The sequence below is a fragment of the Phascolarctos cinereus genome, unplaced genomic scaffold (genome assembly GCF_003287225.1).
Source record: "Phascolarctos cinereus isolate Bilbo 61053 unplaced genomic scaffold, phaCin_HiC Scaffold_2;HRSCAF=192, whole genome shotgun sequence".
NCBI classification, from domain to species: Eukaryota; Metazoa; Chordata; class Mammalia; order Diprotodontia; family Phascolarctidae; genus Phascolarctos; species Phascolarctos cinereus.
In genome coordinates this window covers 340,972,925-340,998,346 of record NW_027555625.1, presented here as the reverse complement: position 1 = coordinate 340,998,346, position 25,422 = coordinate 340,972,925, and the positions used below count along the sequence as shown (strand labels likewise).

Genomic DNA, 25,422 nt, shown 5'->3' with positions numbered 1-25,422 from the left:
GTTAAAAGAAAAACTTAGACTCTGTGACTGGTCTAGAGAAGATAGAATGTTTGAAGTTGGAGAACTCAGTTCCCCTTCTTTGAGATGCTACAGCCTCAGCACCTCACCCTCTGACATTTGCCATTCGATTAACTCTTCTTTTATGGAGGGTTAGGGGAGTAGAAACAGAGAGGAAGGGTGAGAACTTATCTAATATTTGAAAGATTATCATGTGGATGGTACACCTTTTCTGCCTAGCTGCAAAAACAATGAGTAGAAATCCCAGAGAGGGACAAGAAAGAAAACTTCTTAAAAGTGAGAGCTGTCCAAAAGTGAATCACTGTTGATACGATGTGATTGATGTGGCATAGAAGCAATGCATAGCTTCAAACATGCTTACTTAAAATATTGTTTTTCAAAATTACAAACTATTAACTACCATATGAATACTCCAAATCACTAATAATAAAATAAATACAAATAAAAACAACCCCAAAGTTTCACCTCACACCCAGGAATTTGGCAAAGATGATGAAAAATATGAATAGTTAAGGTTAGAGAGATTGTGGAAAGACAGATACATTGTTGGTGGAGTTAGTTATACTATGTATAACCATTCCACAGAGTAATCTGGAATTATGGAATGAATATGAGCAAAATGTCCACATTCTTTGACTCAAAGATTTCACTGTTGAGCATAAATCCCAAGGAGGACAAAAACAAGAAGAAAGTCCCTACATACAGCAAAGTATGACAGCATTTTTCCTAATAGCAAAAAACTGTAGACAAAGTAGATGCTTTTCTACAGAGGAATGACTAAACAAACTATAGTACATAAATGTAATAGGATACTCCTGTGCTTTAAGAAAAGATAATTGTGATGAATAGAGAGAACTATGGAAAGATTTATATGATCTGAAACAGAGTGAAGTAAGCTGAGCCACAAAAACAATACACACACAACAATGCAAACAGAAAGAACCAAATCAGTCAAAAGCTGATGCTTCAAAATTACACAGAATAAATATGTCTCCAAAGAAGTGACAAGACACTCCAACCCTACTCCTTTGCAGAGGTGGGAGGTCCACTGCTATGGTCCATTGCACATATTTTTAGACTTTTTCAATGTATGGATCAGTTTTACGGATTTTTTTCTTTTAAAAATATTTTGTTATATGGAACACCTCTTTAGGATGGGGAAAGAAAGAAGTACTGGGAGAAAAATTTTGGTGATGTGAAAAAACAAGCAGATATCAATAAATATTTACTCTTTTTAAAAAAGTGAAATCAGGAGACCACAAAAATAATAAACACAAGGACTACAACATTGTAAATACAAAGAACAGCAACACAAAAACTTAATGCTGTAAAATTATAAGGACCAGGTGTTGCCCCCAAAGGAGATACCTCCACTAGCTTCTTTGCAGAGGTATACTACATATAATATCAAACTCTTTTTTTTTTGACATCTTGGTTAGTTTCCCAGAACTTTTTTTTTCCTTGTTTTTTATTCTTAGTTATAAAGGATAGCTCTGTTGGAGGAGGTTAGAAAGAAATACAATGGGAAGTGTAGGTGATACACAAACAAAAGATAAGAAAATTCATATTTAACAAAATAATGTTGTTTTCGAAGAATACCCAAGAAAAGATAACTCTCTCTGGATGAATACAAAGAAAAATCATGAGCATTGGAAAAAAAGTACCATTGGGGTAAAGCCCTTGTGTACCTATAGATACATGCCTGTATGGCTCCAAGTCCTATAGACAGAGTCCTAGAAATTTCATCCAGAATAAAAGTGTTCTTTCCATATATTAAAGATTTCATTTTACACAGGAAATATCGATTCATCCTAGAAAAGTTTAACCCTAAAGCAGCCCTAACTTCCTATAAGTGGTGGGCAATGGGCTAAAAAGAACACAACTATAAAGTAGAAACAGTTTAAGCTGATACTGAGCGGGGCCGTTCTAATCTTTCTATCGTCCTCCACAAATTTATCCTTGTATCTGAGAAAATTTCCTTCTGCTACAAAAAGTATTTATGTGATTATGCTCACTATGGACCACCTCTTTTCAACATAATCAATTATCACTGAGATTAGAAAAAAACACCAAATGAAAGCCAGTCACACTTGGAAGATCATATCCTGTTTTTAAAGGTGCCAGTTTCAGAAAAGACCATAGTTTGTCAGTGGTACTTACTGGGCTCCCGGCTCTCTGGTGAAATGCATTCTCTGATGGATTCGGTGATTCCCAAACTGGCTGCCGTAGGCAGAGGACCAAGTAAAGTTTCTAAAGCTGGTGGCTTAACTGGGTCTATGGTTCCATTTCCACAACTTAGATCATCATCACTGCTCAATCTGTTTCTATCAAGAAGTTCTTTATAAAAGTCTTTATTTAAATGATTTGCAGCTGCTTCTAGTTCTTCATCTTCTGCCTCATCTTCTCCAAATATGCTAGAAGTATTATCATCCATGGAATCTGTTAAAATAATTTGAAAAGATCACTGTCATCTGTTACTAAGATGAAAATTATAGAACAGAAAGGGTCAATTTATTTTTTAAAAAAGGAAAGAAAGAAAATCCTTTCTTAAGCTGCAGAAGCTGATTTCAACTTCTAAAGCAATTATAAAAAAGATAAACTATCAAAAGACATGCTTTAAAAATGATACCTTTTTCTCTGACACTTGAGTTGTATGAAATAATTTATGCTTTCAAAGTGTTTTACTTAAAAGCACCCAAAATTCAACACGGGAATTATAAATGAAGTGGATATCCTACTAAGCCTTTGTCATCCTGACAAATGTTTATATATTAATAAGAACATCAAATTTCCCACAAAGCAATAATATTGAGAAATCACATTGACTTCTAAATGTGATTGGTATGGGCAAATTTCAAGCATTTCTGACTATTTCAATGGCAGAAAGGAAATCAACAGACCTTAATGCCCTGTTGATATAGTAGAAAAAGCACTGAATTTGAAGGTAGAAAGTCTGAGTTTCAATTTCAGCTTGCCTATTTAGTACCCATATGACACTGAACAAGTCACTTACGCCTCTTTGGGCCTTAGTTTCCTTCTCCATACCATGAAAGGGCTGGACATTTGAGATCTCTTGGACTTTTACCTGAAAAAGCCTATGAAGTGATTATCAATGTCACAGATCAACTGTGATGCCTTGCTACCAAGTAAAGTACATGGCATTTTCAACTTAATGAATCACAATTCAAGGCCTCACCTCAGAATCAGTGCATTCAGGTCATCTTCCCAACACATAAGACTTACAGAACTGTCGATTCTTAGGAATCTATATGAAGGAAAAACTCTTACAGGTATACAAATTCATAATAGGAAATAAAGAGTTAGGGATATTTTAAGTGTATTGTATTGACCTTCTGAGGTGACATTTTGGTGAGCAATTCCCATGGTATCCCACAAACCATCGCCAGGTGGCACTGTGACAAAAATCTAGAGTTGGACAAGCCCTGAGACTAACCCAGGATGTCACTTCTTATGCTTTTTTTTAAAATTATAAATAGGCCGAGAGAAGACCAAGATATAATGCTGAATTTAAAACTAATTATAAGTGTATGTTGTTTAAAATTATTCTTCATCTGGTGAGGGTATTTTCTGCATATGTGAAATGAGCTATCACTCCATCAACACATGTGTGCATGTCTGTGGTTACTATAATAAACATCTATTGACATCCACAAAGAAATGTTTCACGTCTTGGTTAAAAAACCAATAGCAGCAGGCTGAGAGGAAATGTAATGTAGTGGAGAGGGGACTGATTGGCCTTGGAGTCAGGAAAACCAGGGTTCAAACCTCAACTCAGATTTGACACTGACTAGCTATATGTCCCTAGACAAGTCACTTAACCTCTCCAGTCTTCAATTCTTCATTTATAAAATCAGAGGGTTAAACTAGACAGCCCCTAATGCCTCTTTTCACTTCTAAATCTATGATCTTATGATCCTGTGGCATGAACAGTAATGTCCAATGCCACCAAAGAAAACTGTTTAACTATTAAATCTTTTCCTTCCCTGACTATAGAGGGTTTCTTTTATGGATAGTTATTAGAGCTACTTTCTATAGGAAGTATAAAAACACTTTCACTGTTAACAGCTCAGTTTTTCAATCTCAGTCAGCACAGTTATGGCCCATCAATAGAACTGATCAATCTGTGAATTTATGACATAATCAGATATGCCATTAAATATTTGTTATATATTCATATATACATGTATACATACACACATATATTTTAAAACTCTTAATCAACTCTTTCCAACTGAAGAATGGCTCCAATAGATGTATATTATTAGGTCTAGACTTCTCTTTTTAAGATATTTCTAATAGCACTATAGCTGGATGCAAAGGAAAGATACATTCACAGAGTCGGATAGAATGTTTTTTAAAATTAATTTATTTTTAGTTTTCAACATTCACTTCCACAAGATTTTGAGTTCCAAATTTTCTCCCCATCTCATCCCTTCCCCCATCCCAAGATGGCGTGCATTCTGTATAGCTCTTCTCCTAATCTGCCCTCCCTCCTATCTGTCCCCCCCTCTCCTTTCACCTTCCCCTTGTATTTTCCTGTAGGGCAGGATAGATTTCTATACCCCATTTCCTGTATTTCTTATTTCCCAGTTGTATGTGAAAACAATTTTTTTTAACATGTGTTTTTAAAACTTTGGGTTCCAAATTTTCTCCCTTCCTCTCTCCCTACCCACCCTCATTGAAAAGGCACGCAACTTGATACAGGTTATACATGTGTAGTCACGCAAAACACTTTCATAGTAGTCCTATGTGAAAAACGAACTATATTTCCCTCCAAACTGTCCCATCTCCCATTTGTTCAATTCTCTCTTTTGACCCTGTCCCTCCTCAGAAATGTTTGCTTCTGATTACCCCTCGCCCCAATCTGCCCTTACCTCTATCATCTCCCTGCTTTCTTGTCCCCTTCCCCACCTATTTTCCTGTAGGGTAAGACAGATTTCCATACTCAACTGAGTGTGTATGTTATTGCTTCTTAAGCCAAATCCTATGAGAATAAGATTCACTCATTCCCCTTCACCTTCCCCCGTTTCCCCTCCACTGTAAAAGCCTTTTCTTGTCTGTCTCATGTGAGATAATTTACCCCATTCTACCTCTCCCTTTCTCCTCCCAGTATAATCCTTCCTCACCTCTTAATTTTATTCTCCAGATATCACTCCTTCATCTTCAACTCACCCTGTGCCCTCTATCTATCTATCTATCTATCTATCTATTTACATACATATATTTTTTTCCCTCCAATTACCCTAATACTGACAAAGGTCTCATGAGTTACAAATATCATCTTTCCATGCAGAAATGTAAACAGTTCAACCTTAATAAGTCTCTTATGATTTCTCTTTCCTGTTCACCTCTTCATGTTCTACTTGAGTCTTGTATTTGAGAGTCAAATTTTCTATTCAGCTCTGGTCTTTTCATCAAGAATGCTTGAAAGTCCCCTATTTCACTGAATGACCATTTTTCCCCCTGAAGGATTATACTCAGTTTTGCTAGGTAGGTGATTCTTGGTTGTAATCCTATCTCCTTTGCCCTCCAGAATATTATATTCTATGCCCTATGGTCCCTTAATGTAGAAGCTGCTAAATCTTGTCATCCTGATTGTGTTTCCACAATACCTGAATTGTTTCATTCTGGCTGCCTGTAATATTTTCTCCTTGACCTGGGAACTCTGGAATTTGGCTATAATATTCTTAGGAGTTTTCCTTTGGGGATCTCTTTCAGGAGGTGACTGGTAGATTCTTTCAATTTCTATTTTACCCTCTTGTTCTAGAATATCAGGGCAGTTTTCCTTGATAATTTCTTGAAAGATGATGTCTAGGCTCTTTTTTTGATCATGGCTTTCAGACAGCCCGTGATTCAGACCTCTGAGGCCTGCTCCAAGTTTGCTGAGGCCAGCACGCCCATAGCAAACAGCGTTCCTCTCCCAGCCCGGCACGATATACCTTTCCAATCGACCATCCGGGCTGTCTTGGGCTGTAAATTTGTTTCACTCTGTCTTTTTGTGGGTTCTGCTGCTTTAGAATTTGTTTAGAACCATTTTTTACAGGTATTTGGAGGGGTTTGGGGGAGAGCTCAAGCAAGTCAGTGCTTTTACTCTGCCATCTTGGCTCCACCACCCTGGATAGGACTTCAGAGATCTTTTAGTTCAATCTTTCATTCAGTGCAACTATCCCCATTATAGCTTCTCTGAAAGGTGGGCATTCAGGATTTCTTCATTTTGTGATTTTCTGACTCTATTCTCTAGGCTCTAGTAGCATTATCAGCAGCACAATGATAATTCCAGACATGTGGGTGTATGTATGAATGTGTGTATGTATGTGTGAGTATTATGCACACATATGTGTGTATACATTTGACAAACTGATGGTAATTGTAGGCTATCTTGCACATGAAGAAATGAGCCCATGTTAAAGAAGAAATCCTTTTAAATTCATTAATTGTTATTTACTATCATTCAAACTATTCTTCAGATACAAGACAATATGCATGCTAGAATGCAATGGCAAATATCCTTTCCTCTGATCACCTGACCAAGCTCATTTTTTTTGTATTATACAAATAATGTAAAATTTGTTTCAATTCCGTAAGTCTTAACTTTACTGCAAAGAAGATTGGGTTAACTTACCATCTTTAGTGAAATGTGCAAGTGCTCCTTTCACCTTCGGTCTACTATTTTCTAATTCAATCTCTATCTCATCCTGGTAGCTTGATATTTCACCTTTTGTAATAAATTTTAAAAAATAATTATTAAGTAGCATTCAATTGCAAAGGAAAAATAAATAATCCAAGCTATAAGACAAAACTGCTACCTTCCACATCCTCAAGTTCTTTTGATAAGGCCTGTTCCAGCTGAAACAGAAGAAGAAAAAGGTGCATTTCACTAAGCAAAATAATACATTCTTGAATAAAACTTTTATTCTGTAATTCTTGTACCACTGATTATAAAGATGTTTGTTTTTCCACAGTAAGGCTCTTTTGGTTCCAATCTTTTTTTTTGGGGGGGGGGGTAGGTTACCATAACCAAATAGCATTTCTTAAGAAACTAGGAAGTGCCTAATGGGCCTAGGTTCTTCCTTTCACTCCACTAGAAAAGATGACAAATGTTTGGCTTTGACTGAATTATTAGTATCTTGATTTAAAAATTTAATTTGGGGGAAGAGGACAACATTTTCACAAAATTTTTCTGAAATACTGTAAAGCCTTTAAACACTGTCCCACAGATTCTGGAATGCTGAGGATCAGTGCATGTCTTTCGTGTACGCGCGCGTGTGTGTGTGTGTGTGTGTGTGTGTACACTATACATGTATAGTAAATGATCTTTCTCATTGTAACAGAGGACATATTTAACACAAGTGTTATCCTTGAACAAGTCAAAATGATGAACTCATAATATCAAGCATAAACTGTTGGACAGAAGAGCATTCATAGTTAAGAAGTCCAAGAATAAGAAACATGAAATTCACAAAGAAGAGAGTTGTTTGAGAAAACATCTAAGGAACAAAGTAGACATTCAGAGTTCTGAGAGAAGAAGAACTAAATTACACAATTAGAAAAGAAAATCTAACCCTATTGTGAATCAAACATTAATGGGATAGGGAGTGGGTAAAGATCATTTCAACATCCAGCTGGGCCTTAGCTGTTAGCCTCAATAAAACCGTAGCAAACTCACAGAAGCTCTTAACCCCATCCTTAACTTATATTCACTTCACAAGGCACTGTTAGTGTACCCCCACAGAAGACCAAAGAACAAGGGACATATGTAACACTGTAATAGGGAATTCATGGAAAGGACTTCCCGTCACTCTGTTTTTCTAAGACCAGATTAGAACAACAACATAATAATATTCCTGAATGCTAAAGTAAATGTATAAAGAGAAACTGTTTTTACCTTATCTGAAAAAAGTTGATAATTTAAAAATATTTAAAAAAGTTATGATGCCAATGTACATTTGTCTCAAGCTAAATTATTTCTAACCCTTTTATTAACTGCTAAAGAGCTGAATGTTAAGAACTAGAGGAACCCTAAAGATTATCTACTCTAGCTTTCTCATTTTACAGATGAGAAAACCAAGAACCAGAGCAGGGATGTGACATTTTCAAGTCTGTACAGTAAGTTAGTGGTGGAACTGAGACTACAATCTTAGTTAGCATCTGGATAAATAGTACAATGCTCTTTATAGCAAATAAAAAGAGCATTTCAACAAATGCAGCCAAACAGAAAAAGAAAATTGAACATGAAACCAATCTTTATTACATACAACTTGATCTTCATTTTAAGTAAAAACAAATTCAATATGTAACTTTCAAAGCTATTCAGCTTGCTGCAGAGCTCTTTTCACTATACCATGCTACCTTGATAGTTTCATAGTAGAGCTAGTCTCATAATCTTTATTTCTCATAAATTTTACTTGAACCTTTTTCAAGAGATAGTATTTATAGTATATTTGTACTATTTTAGCACTGGTTTTTATAAGACAGATCTTCATTTCAAAAAAAAATTTTTTGCAGACTCATAGAAGCTCCTAATCTCATCCTTTATTTACATTCACTTCACACACAAAAAAAGGTTGTCAAAAAACACTGAATGGAAATTATAAGTATTTTATACGTACATAAAGGAAAATACTAAGTTTTTAAACATTTCTTTTCTTAATATTTTAGATACAAATTTTGGACCTTTGAGAAGCCTTTTGCTATGCTTAACTGCTAACTATCTGCCAGCCAAAATTACTCCCTTAATACCTCAATAGGGCCTACAATGCATTTTTATGGGACGAAACATACCTCCTTCCTCTAACACATGAAGGAATATTAGAATAATTTTAACATTCCTGAACTCTTAGTAAATCTTTTTGACATTATTACTTCTTTAATTGTTCAAATAATCTTTTTGTCAAATAAAATTCTGGGCTTTACTTAAACCAGAAAGAGTAAAAATAGAGAAAGAAAACTATAGACTAATTGCCCTAATGAATATTGATACAAAACTTTAAATAAAATACTAGCAAGGAGATTAGAGCAATAAATCATACAGTACTGAAAAAGTGTGATTAATGCCAGGAATGAAGGGTTAGTTCAGTATTAGGAAAACTATCAGTATAATTGACATCAAGAACGAAACCAAAAAAATTATACGATAACCTCAATAAATGCAGAAAAAGCTTGACAAAATACAAAATTCATTCCTATTAAAAACATTAGAAAGTATAGGAACATATGGAGCATTCCTTAAAATAATAAGTAGTATTTAACTAAAACCATCATAAGCAAGCAGTATCTGCACTGGAGATACACTAGAAGCTTTCCCAGTAAGATCAGAAGTGAAGCAAGGATGCCCATTATCACCCCTGTTATTGTAGCAGAAATGCTAGCTATAGCAATAAGACAAGAAAAAGGGATGAAAGGAATTATAGACTAGGCAATGAGGAAACAAAATTTTCACTCTTTGCAGATGTATGATGATATACTTGGAAAATCTTAGAGAATCAATTCAAAAATTAGTTGAAATAATTAACAACTTTAGCAAAACTGCAAGATATAAGATAAACTCACATAAATCATCAGCATTTCTATATATTATTAAGAAAGTCCAGTAGCAAGAGTTAGAAAGAGAAATTCCATTTAAAATAACTGTAGACAACATGAAATATGTGGGACTTTACTTGCCGAGACAAACCCAGGAATTATATAGACAAATTATAAAATACTTTTCACACTAATAAAATCAGATCTGAACAACTGGAAAAATATTAATTGCTCATAGGTAGGTCAAGCTAATATAATAAAAATGACATTTCTTAGTTAATTTGTTTATGCAGTGCCATACCAATCAAATGACCAAAAAACTATTTTACAGAGCTAGAAAGAATAACAGAATTCATCTGGAAGAACAAAAGATCAAGAATATCAAGAATTAATGAAAAAAGAATGTGAAGGAAGGTACCCTAGCAGTTCCAGATCTCAAACTGTATCACAAAGTGGGAATCATGAAAAAAATCTGGTACTAAGAGACAGAATGGTGGATAGGTAGAATAGATTAGGTACACAAAACACAGTAGGTAATGAGCATAGTAATCAAGTGTTTGATAAAGTTAAAGATATCAGCTTTTGGGACAAGAACTCACTATCTGACAAAAACTGCTGGGAAAACTATAAAGCAGTTAGGCAGGAACTAGGAATAGACCAACATCTCACCATATACCAAGATAAGGTCAAAATATGTACATGCTTTAGACATAAAGGGTGATATCATAAAATTAGGGGGTCATGGAATAGATTACCTGTCGGACCTATGAATAAAAAGAATGTATGACCAAATAATAGGTAGAGAGCATTACAGGATGTAAAATGGGTAATTCTGATTACATTAAATTAAAAGGGGATTGCAGAAAGAAAACCAATATAGCCAAGGTTAGGAAGAAAGCAGGAAACTAGGAAAAATCTTGGAAGTTTCTCTGATAAAGGCCTCATCTCTCAAATATACAGAGAACCGAGTCAGATTTATAAGAACATGAGTCATTCCTCAGTTGATAAATGGTCAAAGGATATGAACAGGCAGTTTTCAGAAGAAATCAGAGCTATTTATAATCATATGAAAAAATTCTCTGTATAACTATTGATTAGAGAAATGCAAATTAAAACAATGCTGAAGTACTACCTCATACCTATCAGATTGGCTAATAAGACAGAAAAGGAACATGACAAACGCTGGAAGGGATGCACTACTGGTAGAGTTGTGAACTGATCCAACCATTCTGGAGACAATTTTGAACTATGCCCAAAGGACTTTAAAGTTTTAAAGTGCATACCCTTTGACCCAGCAATACCACTACTAGCTCCACATCCCAAAGAGATACCCTCAAAGGAAAAGGATGTAAATGTACAAAAATATTTATAACAGCTCTTTTTGTGATAGCAAAGAATTAGAAAGTGAGGGGATAACCTATCAACTGGGAATGGCTGAACAAGTTTATGGTATATGACTATGATGGAATACTACTGTGCCATAAGAAACGATGGGGTGGATGGTTTCAGAAAAACCTGAGACGTATATGAATTAATGCAAAATGAAGTGAGCAGAACGAGGAGAACATTGTACATAGTAACAGCAATACTGTAACGACGATCAACTGTGAAAGAATTAGCTACTGTGATTAATACAATGATCTAAGATAATTCCAAACAATTCATGATGAAAAAAGAGAAACAATAAAGTTTGAGATTGAAAATTGAAGCACAATTTTTTCACTTTCTTCATTTTTCTTGCTTTCCTTTTGGGCTATTATGAAAATAATATTATTATTATGGAAATATGTTCTGCATGATTTTACACATATAACTGACATCATATTGCTTTCCTTTTCAATGAATGGGGGTGTTGACAGGGAAGAGACAGAATGTGCAACTCAAAACTTTTTAAAAAATGAATGATAAAATAAATAATACTTTTTAAAAAATACGTATTTAGGAGGGATGAGGCATAGGGAGCAATGGAATGATAGGAGCTTATGGTCAGATAGAGAAATGTCAGAATATTTAATTAGGGAAGTATGACACTTAGGAGTAATGATGACTGTGTATGACTGTGATTATGTGTGGCTGAGGTAATAGTATGAAGCAAAACATTATAGGATTTAAAGAGACTGAAGAACTGTGGGAGGGTAGCTTAAGACAGCATCTAAGTGGATACTAAATTCTACTAGTACAAATAAGGGCAGGAATTCAGGAGGAGAAGAAGATGGTGAGCCAGGTATTAAACTCCTTGAGAAAGGAAGATAATGACCTGGGGGCCAGAATAAACCACTCACCACAACCTGGACTGGGAAAAAATTTTTTATAGCATGGATTTCAAAGGAAGAGAGGTTGTTGAATGAGGCAAGAGGAAACAAGGAGCATTCTGACTATCACTGTAGGACTAGTGTGTTGAGGGATATAGGTGAAGGCAAAGTCAATGCTGAAGATGAAGGCAAAATAGTGTCTTCAATAGAGAGCTTTATCTTGGTAAGGTCTAGCGGATGAAAGGAGTATGAGAGAAGAAAGATCAAAGATGAAAGGAAATTTGTTCACTATGGAACAGGAATTCCAGAGGGCAAAAGGTAGACAAGGTAGAGTTGAGGAGAATAGGGATGAGAGAGTAGTCAGTAAAAAGGCACAAAAGCTTATAGGATCACAGATCTGGAAGGAATTTAGTGGTCATTAAGTTCCCAGTTTTTCAGATGAGGAAACAAAGGACAGAGAAGTTAAGTAACTTCTTCAAGGTCATACAATTAATAAGTCCCTGAGGATGTCCCCAGTCCTACTAACTCCAAGAACAGTACTCTAACCATGACGTCATGTTGTCTCTGTATGGTAGACATGCTACACACACACACACACACACACATGCCCCTCTCTATATTTGTGTGTGTGTGTGTGTCTATATATGTATATATATATATATATATATATAATTATCTACCATAAAGAGCACGACTTAATTTATTCATTCATTTATTTGTTTGTTTATTTGTTGCTGTGTATAAGAAACAGCAAGAAGACCAGTTTGGCTAGATAATGGAAAAGGAATAATGCAAAGTAATGTTGAACATATAAATTTGAGCCAGATTGTGAAGAACTTCAAAAGCCAAATAGAGGGGTAATTTTTATTAGATTGGAGAGGCAACAGGGAACCACTGGAACTAGTTGATTAGGGGAGAGTAACATGGCCAAACCTAGACTTGGCAGCTGTGAGGAGGATGCCTTGGAGTGGTGAAAGACTTGTAAGAAGGACAATTAGGTAGCCATTGTAATAGTCCAGGTGAGAGGTGACACAGGTCTGTGTAGTAGCTGGGTGAATAGCAAGACATGGATTGAAGTGAAGGATGTAATAGCTGTAGAAAAAGCAAGACTTGCCAACTTATTGGAAAGAGCAGCAAGGGAGGGAGAGAAAAGTCAAGGAAGATAAAGTTGTGAGTCTCCTTTATCTGACTTGCTCAATGAAATCCCAACATTCTTCAAGTTATTTTATCCTCAAGGGGTAGGATTCTATAAAATAATTTTCAGTTTAAACTACTCAAAGATATTTGAAAATGTGACAATAACAAAAACAACTAGCATTTATATGTATACATAGGAATAATAGCAACTAACATTTATATAGCTTTTTAAGGTTTACAATCATTTCATTCTATCCTCCCAACAACTGTAAGAGGTAGGTACTATTATTATCTCCATTTTGCAGAAGAGGAAACTGAAGTAGACAAGTTAAATGACTTGTCCAAGGTCATACAGCTAGTGTTTTGAGGCCATATTGGAACTTAGATCTTCTTGACTCCATGTCCAGCACTCTATCGACTGCAATACACATCTTGTAACTTTGTTAAGTAATTTAGGTAAGAATACCAACCAGTTATTTGTACTTCAAAAAGAGCTCTTTTTTTAAATCAGCAGTGACACTGACTTCTTTTTTCGTGAAAGGCAGTGACAGAAAGTCAAAGCCAAAACAACTTGCTAGATAATAATAAGATGGATAATAAGGATGATGATGATGATGATGGTTCACATTTATATACCATTTTAAGATTTACAAAGCATTACATCTGTAAGGTTCCTTACAAAAAATGTCCGAGTATTATTACCTTCACTTCACAAATTCAAAATCACACAGCTAGCTTGTGTCAAAGCCATTCTTCCCAAAATGAAAATATAAAGGAAGAGACCATTTTAATCATTATAGTAATAGTGATTTGGCAGAAAAAGAATATGAGAAAGCTGCCTGAGAATGATGTCTTTGGAATTTACCATCAATGTATGTTGACAAGATTCTTTTCTTCCAAACTACATTAAAATTGTGTTTGAATATTACCTTAGGTACTTTATCAGTTCTATTATAATAGGTTAAAAACACTTTGAAAAGATTAAAATATTATATAGGTATCATTACTGTTGTTGTTATTGTTTTGCATATTTTTTGCTATTCAAGCTAAATCATTAAATAACAGGAAAGATATGACTTTTATTTTACCTGTTTTATTTTCAACTTTCTTTGCCCAGCTGTGAAAGAAGGTGGGTCACATTCGCCTTCCAAATCAATCTTCATAAATTCATCTATGGTCAGCTGACTGGTAGGTGTATCCTCAAATTCTGTAAGCCTAAAAGCATGCAAAGTGAAACTGAAACCTGCTTCCCCTTGGAAAATAACATTTTAAAGTTGTCGCCCAATTTCATCCATGATGGGCAAAAACATAATGCACATTACCTGTAATGATTTATATGAGAAGTGACATAAAAGATATGATCATAGAATCCCTGACCCCCCCCCCAAAAAAAAGGCTGTTTATTTAGCAAGAATGAGAGACCACAGACGGACATCCAAGCACTTCAATAGTCTCCTCAAAAGACTAAAACAACCCAAAGGATAGATTCCTTCTTTGGCCAGAACACTGATAGATAGATACCCTATGGTACATATATGGAAAGGCTTAAACAAGAATTATAGGGGACAAAAGATACAAAGGAGTTATAATATGGAAGGGCCTAATAAAATAATGAATTCACCAAGAAATCAACATAAAAAAGTTAAATTTACAAGTGGCTCAATAAAGTAAATAGCATTTTCCTTACACAAATCCGTGTCCATTAAATATAACCATTATCAACATTTTCCTTTGACATATCCTGCCAACTTGCTATTCTACAAATTCATAACGAAGAAAAGAACAGGTGACTTTTCAATATCAAAGGGCAAACATCTATACACGCGCAACCTTCCTTCATACAAATGCCCCCAGACAGAGTACAGAAACTGCAAGTAAAGCCCTAGGAGAGGAACTGTTCAAGTCTGACAATTCCTCTGCCAAAACCAATATCCCTGCCCTACTCATAGTGTATTATGGTGCTATATATGTGACTACTAAGAAGCAGTAACCCTCTGTCAAAATAAGACCATATTTAGCCAATTTACATTTATAGTACTTCTTAAAACGCTTATTGAAAGATGTTATATCTTAATAATCAAATATAAGAAGCCCAAATAATTCTCATTTTTTACTTCCAATTGACACATGACATAATTTCAACTGAAAATATCAGTCAAGTTTTAAAAATTCATAATAAATATGGGAGTAATTATAGGTTGGCAAGTGATTCAACTGCCACATTTATCTTGTCAAAGAAAATAACATTTTCATTTTAATTAAATAGGAATGACTCCTTTAATATTCCAATTCAAAATATGACTCAAAAACTCTTACAAGTTTCTTCAGTGAAATGACTCTGCACTCAATTTTTACCATGTCCTCTGTTTTCAAAAAATACATTGGTTTCCTCAATTTAGCCCTAGCTATTACATAGCAAATTGGACCCATTAATTATTATGTCCTGTTTACCTACAAAGTGTCAAGCTAAATAGAAAAAAGAGATGACCTCAGTTAGAGTTCCATTTTTATTAAAGGTTAATGGCTAAACAATCCTTTTATGTCTGTTTCCTGGCTGTTGGGAATTAAATAAGACTTTTCAGATTTGTATCTCACTCAAGGCTTATGTGGAAAATACTTTCCTATGATCATGAACTTTTAATAAAATAAGAAAGTCAACTTGGAAGTTATAGGGAAAGAACAAGAGATAATATAAACAACTAGAAAAATCAGCAACTGGAATTCAATAGGTCTTCTAGCTCAAAAATGTTATAGTTCTACAAAAGATGAACTCACCATAATGGTGCACAAGATAATTGGTGAAACACACTTTAAAGCCAAATGTGAGTAGTGGGCAGAGAATATACTGAAGACTACCTCCCATAGGGCTGTATTGTTTCCAACCCTACTTTGTTCAACATTCTGATTAATCACTTAAAGGAAAGCTTAGACGGATGGTTCTCAAATTAGCCAGTGGCATGAGCTAGAAGAATCTGAAAAAAATCTGAGAAGATGGGACAAATGGGCTGAGTCTAATATATATGATAAAGTTTAATAGGAATGAGTAAAATCCTGCAATTAGCTTTTCAAAAAAATTAACTGCAAAAGTGGACGGTAAGGGAGATAAAGCTAGATAGCAGTTTGCATGAAAGAAGCCCAGAGATTTGAGTAAATAACGTGCTCAGCATGAACTTGTGTGAAGTATTGAAAAAAAAAGGCATAGTAAGAATAAGAAAAGTGATAGTCCTACTGTATTGTGCCCCAGTCAGATCACATCTGGAGAATGGTGTTGTGTTCTATTCCAGGCACCATTTTTTAATAGAAGTTAAATCGGGTCCAAAGAAGAGTGACCAGGAAACCATATCCCACAAAGATCCGTTGAAGGACCTAAAGAAATTTAATCTAGAGAGATTTCCATGACAGGCTCTTTTTCCTATCACCTCTTATCCCTTCATGATAGTTGAGATTCATTTCAAACTATATCAATGTTTTATTATAGTTTTCGTGTGTGTGTGTGTGTGTGTGTGTGTGTGTGTGTGTGTGTGTGTATTTTATATCCCCAATTTAACTGTAATCAACCAACAAGCATTTACTGAGAAGCAACTGTGCTTTTTCCATTCTGTATCTTCCAAAGTATCAAGAACTCCATAAAAATGGCATGAGGAATGAACATTCTGAAGAAAAAACCTTTTCTCTATCAAACTCCTTATGAGAAGTAAGAAACTATTATATTTCCACATAAGGAAATAGAGAGGAAAGTATCTCTGGGTCAGGAGATTCAAGAACCAGCTAAAAGTGGGTGAAACTGGTTGTTTGATTAAAGAGGCTGGAAGTAGGACAAAGGTTAAGCTCTACTTAGAGTGTCCATGTGTAATAGGCTCATGAATACTAGCTTCTCTGCCTTGGGGTGGGGTTAAGATGCCATTTTATGTGTAAAGAAGGAGTATTGCCACATACCTAGGAGAAAATGTGGTAGGCATTTCAGGGAAGTCTGTGACCTATGTTGACTTCTACCAACGACAGTCAGCTAGGAGGGGCTTGTGGCCAGGAATAGGGATATAAGATTTGCTCTCACTTCTGTAGTGTGTGTGCTCCTCTGGAGTTCCTCACCCGCCTCCTGCAGGAAGCATATTAAAGGTTTCAACTGCTTCACTCATCCTGAATCTGTCTAACTTACTGTGTCTATTTGTTTACCAGAGGTTATTTCCAACATTCCTATGCAAAAAGAACTCTGAAACACATTAAATTATGTATGCAACTTCAAACCAGACCTACCTCTTCCTTAATGTAGATTCACAAACTTTAACCACTCGGATAACCTCTTTAACAGTTCGTCGGAAATCATGCATTCTTGCTGCAACTAGAAGTGCTACAAAATGAATAAGGAAAATCTTGGTAAAACTATGAAGTAATTAAAAATTAAGAAACATTCAGGCTACACATTATACACAGGCAATCCACAGATATCTAACTAGGCAGAGTACAGATAGAACACTGAACAGGAATAAGTGGTGGAAGTGAATACGATGGTGCACTTGGAGTCAGGAAGAGTGGTTTGAATTCTGACCCAGACACTGTATTAGCTGTGTGATCTTGAATAAGTCATTTAAGATTCAGTTTTTCATCTATAAATATGAGAATAACACTTAATTCACGGAGTTTTGAGGATCAAATGAACCAGTATATATGTAAAGCACTTTGCAAACTTCAAAGTACTACATAAATGTTAACTATTATTACTATAAAACCCTGGAAGAAGCTTATGTACACAGCTTTGTACAAACACAGGATGGCCAAAATCAACCCTTTTGAGATTTTGCTTCCAAACACAAAACATAAATTATAGGTCTTAGGGTTTAAAGAGACTTCAGGCACTATCTATAGTCCAGGGGTGAGGAACCTGTGGCCTCGAGGCCACATGTGGCCTTCTAGGTCCTTGGGTGTGGCCTTTTGACTGAGTCCAACTTTTACAGAACAAATCCTTTTATTAAGGAGATGTCAAAGGGCCACACTTGAGGACCTAGAGGGGCACATGTGGCCTTGAGGCTGCAGGTTACCTACCCTTGATCTAGTCTAACCACTATATTTTTAGAGAAAAGGAAACCAAAAATCAGAAAAGAAAAAAGAGACTTGGCCAAGGTCATAAAGCTAGAAAGTAAGAGAGATGGGATTCAAACTCAGGTCCTTTAATTCTAAATCTAATATTATTCTATTACTAAAGTCCTCAGTCAGTAATTTACTCCTTCAACAAATACCAAAGCAGGAATTTCTATTCTTTGGGGTCTTCAACATTCAATACCTGAGTCCCCAAAAGTACTATGATAACTTTCCATCTTTGGAATCTCACACAGAAATTTGTTTATGCCTCTTTTAACCTAACATGCATTATTATAATTACAATTTTTTTGGTTATCTTAACCCCCTAATAGACTCTAAATTGTATAAGGGCCAAAACTGTAACTTTTCTAAACTTAGTTTAGACAAAATTGTCTCCTGTAATAAAGAGTCAGCATACTAACAGGCATATATTAGATACATAATAAAAGTGTGTCAAATATAATTTATATTACAAACACATTTTGTAAAACTTGAGTTCAAAGGAATTTTATCTTGATAATTCATGGCAGCTAAAACAAAAACTGGAGATACCCTAGAATACTATAAAAGTATAGTCTAGAATAACTATCCTACATAATTGAATACTATAGTGGTCTAGAAAAAAGCTGTCAAACAGAGGCCCATGAAACTCACAGTACTTCCAGGTGTTGCCAAGAACAGATTAAAATTTAATTGGGAAATATTCAACAAAATAAATAAAAGCACAATCAGACATAAGTAGTATTAATACAGTCAATCCTAAACATTCCAGCATTTAAACTTTTGAGACTTCAAGAATTTGCATGATTTGATTAGTAACCTCATTTTCACTTTCACATTGGCAACCATGCACATTCAGAGCTAAGTGCAGTAGAGAAAAAAATTAGAGGTGCAATGTGTACAAGTTCGTGGAGAAGCTGGTATTCTAGTAGGCACGTCTCTGGTCTTGTTCACCCTATCATTGCAAAGAGTTCCCCATGCATTCATTGCTTATTTTCATCGTTTGCCTTTAAAATTCAAGTTTTGTGTTGCAATTATGCCCCCATAGCATAATCCAAGTACTTTGGGCTCTAAGTCCAAGTATGCAAAGTTAGCGATGCTGCTTTAGTTAGAAAATAAAGGCGTTAAATAAACTTCATGAAAGAATGTCTGCAGCTCTATTGGTTAGGATACTCTTAAAGATCTCAAATGGCACACTGAAGCACACATTGATGACAGTTTATTTCAAACCAGTGCATCTTTCACTACCTCCAATGCCAGCTACCAGCCATGAAGGCCAGTGTTAGACATGATGTCAAAACCTCGCCAGTCTCGGCATCTTCCAATAGCAGCAACTAAAGTTCCACTAACTTTTCCCTTGGTTTTCTGAAGGCAGCCAATTTACAGAGGTTTATATCTCAGTGTACTATATAGTGTAAAGTGCTCATACCACTGTCTGACAGTGAAAGGTTAAGCTGCAGATTAAAAAATGTTTTAGTTTTGAGTTCATGTATTATGAAAAGTGAACAGTGTCTGTTGTTGGTTTTTAATTGAGATGTTAGTACAAGAGATTACAGAATTCTAGTCACAGGAATTACTAACAAGCAAAAATGTTACCAATTTTATTTTGTATACTACATTTTATGGGTTATTTCATGGTTATTGTGTTAGGAAAAGTGCACAGTATCAGAATTAATGCTTTGTTATAAAGAACTGTATGTGGGAAAAGTGTACTTCCAGCAATCTCTAGAGAAAGATTATAGTTGTTGGTGGTCGCAGAAAGCTAACCTCCTATTTCCCATCGGTTCAATGTATCAACATTCACGTTTTTTACTTTCACGCCATTTTCTAGGAATGTTACCCCTATGAAAGTTGAGGATTGACCATATGTGGTTTTTCAAAGTCAATATGAAGCCCACAAGGATGTACAATTTGGTGGTAACCATTTATATTTGAATTTGACACCAATGACGACAAGATTAAATGCTGCTTCTGAACATACTCATTGGAAGCAGGGAGAATCCAAGCCACTACAGAATATCTAAAGCTAGACAGTTATACTGGTTGTAGTTCCAATTCCAAGAGCTACATAGTCTGAAGTCATATCATTATATTCTTCAGAAAATACTCTTAAATGTTCTAGGATAAGACATAAACCCAGCATATCTTTTTTTACTCCTGTTCAGCTATATGAATAATTAAGTAGTCTATGATTTCTAAGCTTTTTCAATATTTCAAAAAAATCCATGATTTAATTAGAGTACTCCTCATTCTACTACATGTTCCAACCTCTCTGTACCTTAGACCATTTCCTGAGTTACTGTGGCCAAAAATAAAATTTTCTTCTCTTGGTCAACCTTCAAGTGATAAACTTGTCTATAAGCTAGGCTGGTTCTTAGATACCACAGAATTTGAACAGCTTGGAAAAAACCTGACAGAAATATTATGACTCTTAAGAATACAAGGAAATTTGGAAAGTTTTGTATGAACTCACTGAGAGCAAAATAAGAGGAGAATAATTTATATGATGTATCAATAATGTAAAGGAAAATAACTTTGCAAGACTTGAGAAGCCTGATCAATGCACAAACTAATCAATACTTCAGTGAAATACATGCCTCCCATCTCTCAGCAGAAAGGTGATGGGATCACAGATACAAAATGAAACATTCACTTTCAGATATGGCCGATATACATGGATTTGTTTTGCTTAACTATATTTATTTGTAACGAGAGAGGGCTTTTAAGGGAAGTTGGGGAGAGTGAGTCACTGTAACAGATGTAAAAGAAAAAAAATCAATAAGACATCAAAAAGGGGGCAACTAGGTGGTACAGTGGCTAGAGCACAAGCCCTGGAGTCAGGAGGACCTGAGTTCAAATCGGACCTCAGACACATACCACTTACTAGATGTGTGACCCTGGGCAAGTCACTTAACCCCACTGCCTAGACAAAAAACAAAACAAAACAAAACAAAAAACCCCAAAAAACCAAAAACACTAAAAATACACATAAGAAAACCAAAATAAGTTCATAAGAGGGCACAATCAAAGAAATTTCATTACTATGTTATTCAATTTAATACACTTTCAAAAAACTGACTGGCCATAACAGAGGTTCATGGTTTCACATATGATTCTTTGTATACTGGAATATTTGTGTTTCTTGATAACTATTAAATTCGTTAAAAAAAATTTAAAAGGAAATGAAAACCTAGAATTCTCCTAGTCTGGACTTTGAGAAGACAGTGTCACCTCCTTGCCATGAGACATTATCAAAGTAAGATTTAAGTAGATAATATTCTTTAAAATATTGAATGAGGAATAGCTCCAGTTATCTCTAAACTGTTATATACAGTTAGCCAGAGGAATGTGAATAACTTTTTTGGCATTCAATGACACAAAAAAGCTATGACAGCTTCCCTAGGATTTAAGGCATAGGAAAACTCTTATGCACTTTTTTATACTAACAATATTGGAAGAGTAAGAAATTCAGTTGTATGGTTTCTGTAATTGTTGTTCAGTCATTCGGTCGTGTCTGACTCTGTGATCCTGTGGACCATATCATGCCCAAACTGTCCATGGGGTTTTCTTGGCATTTTGTCATTACAACTAGATAAATAGACAAGTGGGATTTCTTTTTAAAGCATATACATTTAATGGTAAGACCACCTGTAGTAGAATGGTTTCAAGACCCTCCTGAGAAGAAAAAGAAAAACACCCCATTTCTACCTCCCTCACACTTCAAGGTTACTTCCCAGGTTCTCTCACCTTGAAGCTCAATTCTTAGTTTCCTACATGTCTTACTTTCTTTACAAGAGGCAAAGAATAAAGAGGTCAGGGGAAAAGGAAGAGCCAACAGAGAAAGGGGACGTTGTCTCAAAGGATTAGCAAGGAGGTACATTTAAAACTTTTAAAATTTTTTGGGAAAAAAGTGAGTTTTACAGAACTAACTTCATATTGTCAAAATGGATCTTTGTTAACATACATTTCCCACACGTTTTTCCTATAACTGAGGCTACCTAGACAGCCTTCCCAGAAAGAGGACGCTGTAGCAGCCCCCTGTAGGTTCTGCTCTCTCCTCTGAATTTCCTACATGGTTAGGTGCTAGCCACTGGAACTGCGCTAACATTTACAATTCATTCTCTGGACCAAATACCTGCTCCACAGAGGCCTGAGGGTCGGCGCCCTGTGTGCATCCAGTCTCTCTTCATTCTCTGAAGTAGTCTCAGGGCTGTCATGGATACCTCATGGTTCTTTTCTCCAAACTCCAGCATATGCGCAAAGCGAGGAATGTACAGACACGGATCTATTTAAAAAACAAACAAAAAACAAAAATAAAACACACACACTCAATACCAGCATAGAGAATATGTTTTTGTGTCACTGGCCTCATGTTTTATTATTTCCCTAAAGCACATGTAAATAAGGCCATGGAATGCTTTGAGGCCAGACTGGTTAAATGACAAAATCCAAAGTGATTAACAGATTAATATTAACCTAGAATGAGTCTTCCAAAGGAGTATCTTAGGGACTTGTCTTTGACATCACGTTGTTTAATCAATAATTTTTTTGGGGGGGGAGTTAGGCAATGGGGTTAGGTGACTTGCCCAGGGTTACACACCTAGTAAGTGTCAAGTGTCTGAAGCCGGATTCGAATTCAGGTTTTCCTGACTCCGGTGTTCTATCCACTGTGCCACTTAGCCGTCCCTTTAATCAATAATTTAGATGAAAATATATCAAATTTGCAGACGGTATAAAATCAAGAGGAATGCTTACGTGTTGTATGACAGTATGATTCAAAAAGATCTTGGCAGGCTGGATTTGTGAGCAAAAGATAGCAAGGTGAAATTTAATCAGCAATAAATGCAAAGTTCTGCATTTGGTTCAAAATATCAGATATACAACTATAAGATGAAGTAGGCATGACTAGGACGCAGAAAGATTTGGGGATTCTGGTGGACTATACACTTAAAGAATAATGCAATGTGGCAGCAAAAAAAAGCTAATATAATTTTAAGAGAAATACTCTATAGAGCAAAGCAATCAATAGATCCACTATACTTCTGTCTTTGTCAGACCACATCTAGAGTTATTTTCACTTCTGGGCACCCCATTTTATACTGCACATTGACAAATTAAAACATGTTCACAGGAGGGCAACTGACATAATAAAGACTATTAACCATGCCATAAGAGGATTTGTAGAAGGTTGCTCAGTATGGAGAAAAATTAAGGGGAATGTCATGTTCTTGAAATATCTGAAGAAGAACCATTATGTAGCAGAAGGATAAGATTGTTCTGCTTGATGCTGGAAGGCAAAATTAGGACCAATCAGTAGCATAAATATTAGGGAGGTAGATTTCAACTCAATATGAAGAAAATCTTCCTAATGATTAGAACTGTTCAACAATGGATTAAGGCTGACTCAGATATTACATTCCCATAACTGGAAGTCTTTAAGCACTGGCTACATAAAAAACTTGCTTCAGTATCTTCTTTGGTGGATTTGGCCAAGAGATCTCCAAGGTCTTTTTAACCTCTTTTATGGTCCCAAGACCAGTATATAACACGCTGCTATTTTTATCTCAGTGTCCCATTCACAGTTCATTGTATTTCCAATTACTGGTGGCAATTTAAGAGATTATAATTACCTATATAAAAAAATTTCAAAAAAATTCTTAAATCAAAATACAAATAGATAATTAACAATGATGTTCAATGGACAACATACATAGATCAATTCAGAGGAAAAAAAATAACCAAAAGAGTATATACGAAAATATTCTGTGCATCTGAAGACAAACTTCCTATGTAGCACAAAAATGTCACTACGTATTAATAGTACAATTGAATAAAATCTCCTGTGGCTTAGAGAATGAACCTTTTTCTTTAACTTTTTAAAGTTTTATTTTTAAATTTTCTCTAGTTTATAAACTTAAACTTAACCAACATTTAGTATACAAAAGAACAGAATTTAAAACTATCATGCATCTACATTGTGTTTAACTTCAGTTTTTGTTGAAGTGTACACTAAATTTATCACATCATTATCAAGTTTATTTTATAACATAGCAATATTTATATAGTGTTTTAAGGTTTGTAAAGCACTTTACATATATGATTTCATTTGATCCTGACAACAACCTTACGAGATGGCTGCTATTATTACCTTCATTTTAAATATAAGAAATCTGAACCTGAAAGAGGTCAAATGACTTACCTGGAGGTACACAGCCAATGTTTATTCAAACTAAGGTTTCCTGACTCTCCATGCTGTATATCAACACTACTCTATTTGTCTGTGTTCCTTCTCAACTTCCTTGTGTTTTCTTCTGCATATTTTTTCATTAATATTTTCTTATTATTTTCTGGCAACCCTTTCAATACATATCCAATTCTCCCTCAACACCTATTCCCCCTAAAAATAAAAGATATCCCTTATAACAAATATATTCAAGCAACATAAATTTATACATTAGCCATGTATAAAAATCTGTGTCCCATTCTGAACCTATAGTCTATGCCTGTACAACCTGTGGCCTGCAGGCCAACCACTTGCAGCACGCCAAAGGTTTTCCAGCAATTCCTGAAAAATGTAGAGGAAAACATAATAACATCCTCAATATTTTTTGCAGGCTACCCAAAATCCTTTGGCAGGCTGCAAGTGGCCTGAGGGCCACAAGTTGCATAGGCTTGCTATAGTTCATCACCTTTCTCCCAAGAGGTGGGAGACATTCTTCATTACCACTCTTCAAGAGTCATGACTGATAACTGCATTGATCAGAGTTCCTAAGTCTTTCAAAATTGTTTTACTTTACATTATTTTAGCCATCATATAAGTTATTCTAGTTCTACTCACTTCATTCTGCATCAATTTATAAAAGTTTTTCCAATCTTTTCTGAAATTGTCTAGTTGGTCATTTCTTGTAGCATAATAATATACCATTAGAGTCAAATATCATAATTTATAATCCCAACTGGTTAGTACTCATTTTGCTTCCAGTTCTTTGCTATAACTGTAAATACTATATTATATATATTTTTATACATATAGATCCTCTTTATCTATCTTTAAATCACTGTGGGGCATCTCTCTAATAGTTGTATTACTGGGTCAAAGAAGAACATGCAGTTTGATAATTTTTGAGGTATAATTCCAAATTGCTTTCCAGAATTATTGCATCAACTGACAGATCAACCAATAGTGCATTAATGTGCCTGTCCTTCCATAACTCCTCCAATAGTGATCATTTTTCTTTCTGTCATCTTTGCTAATGTAAGGGTATGCAGCTGTTTTAATTTACATTTGGAGTATTTTTTTCATATGGTTGCTGAAAACTGCAGAATCGTAAGATCACATATTCAGAGCTCAAAGGGACTTCAGATGTAATCTAGTCCAATATCTTCATTTTATAAA

The 25,422-nt window shown here is 35.2% G+C and overlaps 1 protein-coding gene across 1 annotated transcript in view; it reads right to left on the bottom strand.

Annotated features, from left to right (window-relative positions):
• BRF1 (BRF1 general transcription factor IIIB subunit) overlaps positions 1-25,422 on the bottom strand; it is a 156,501-nt gene that overhangs the window by 62,006 nt on the left and 69,073 nt on the right. Inside the window, 6 exon segments of the mRNA XM_020991270.2 lie at positions 2,179-2,457; positions 6,662-6,754; positions 6,846-6,885; positions 14,039-14,165; positions 17,205-17,298; positions 22,162-22,311. Of these exon segments, the coding sequence (XP_020846929.1) occupies positions 2,179-2,457; positions 6,662-6,754; positions 6,846-6,885; positions 14,039-14,165; positions 17,205-17,298; positions 22,162-22,311 (783 nt within the window).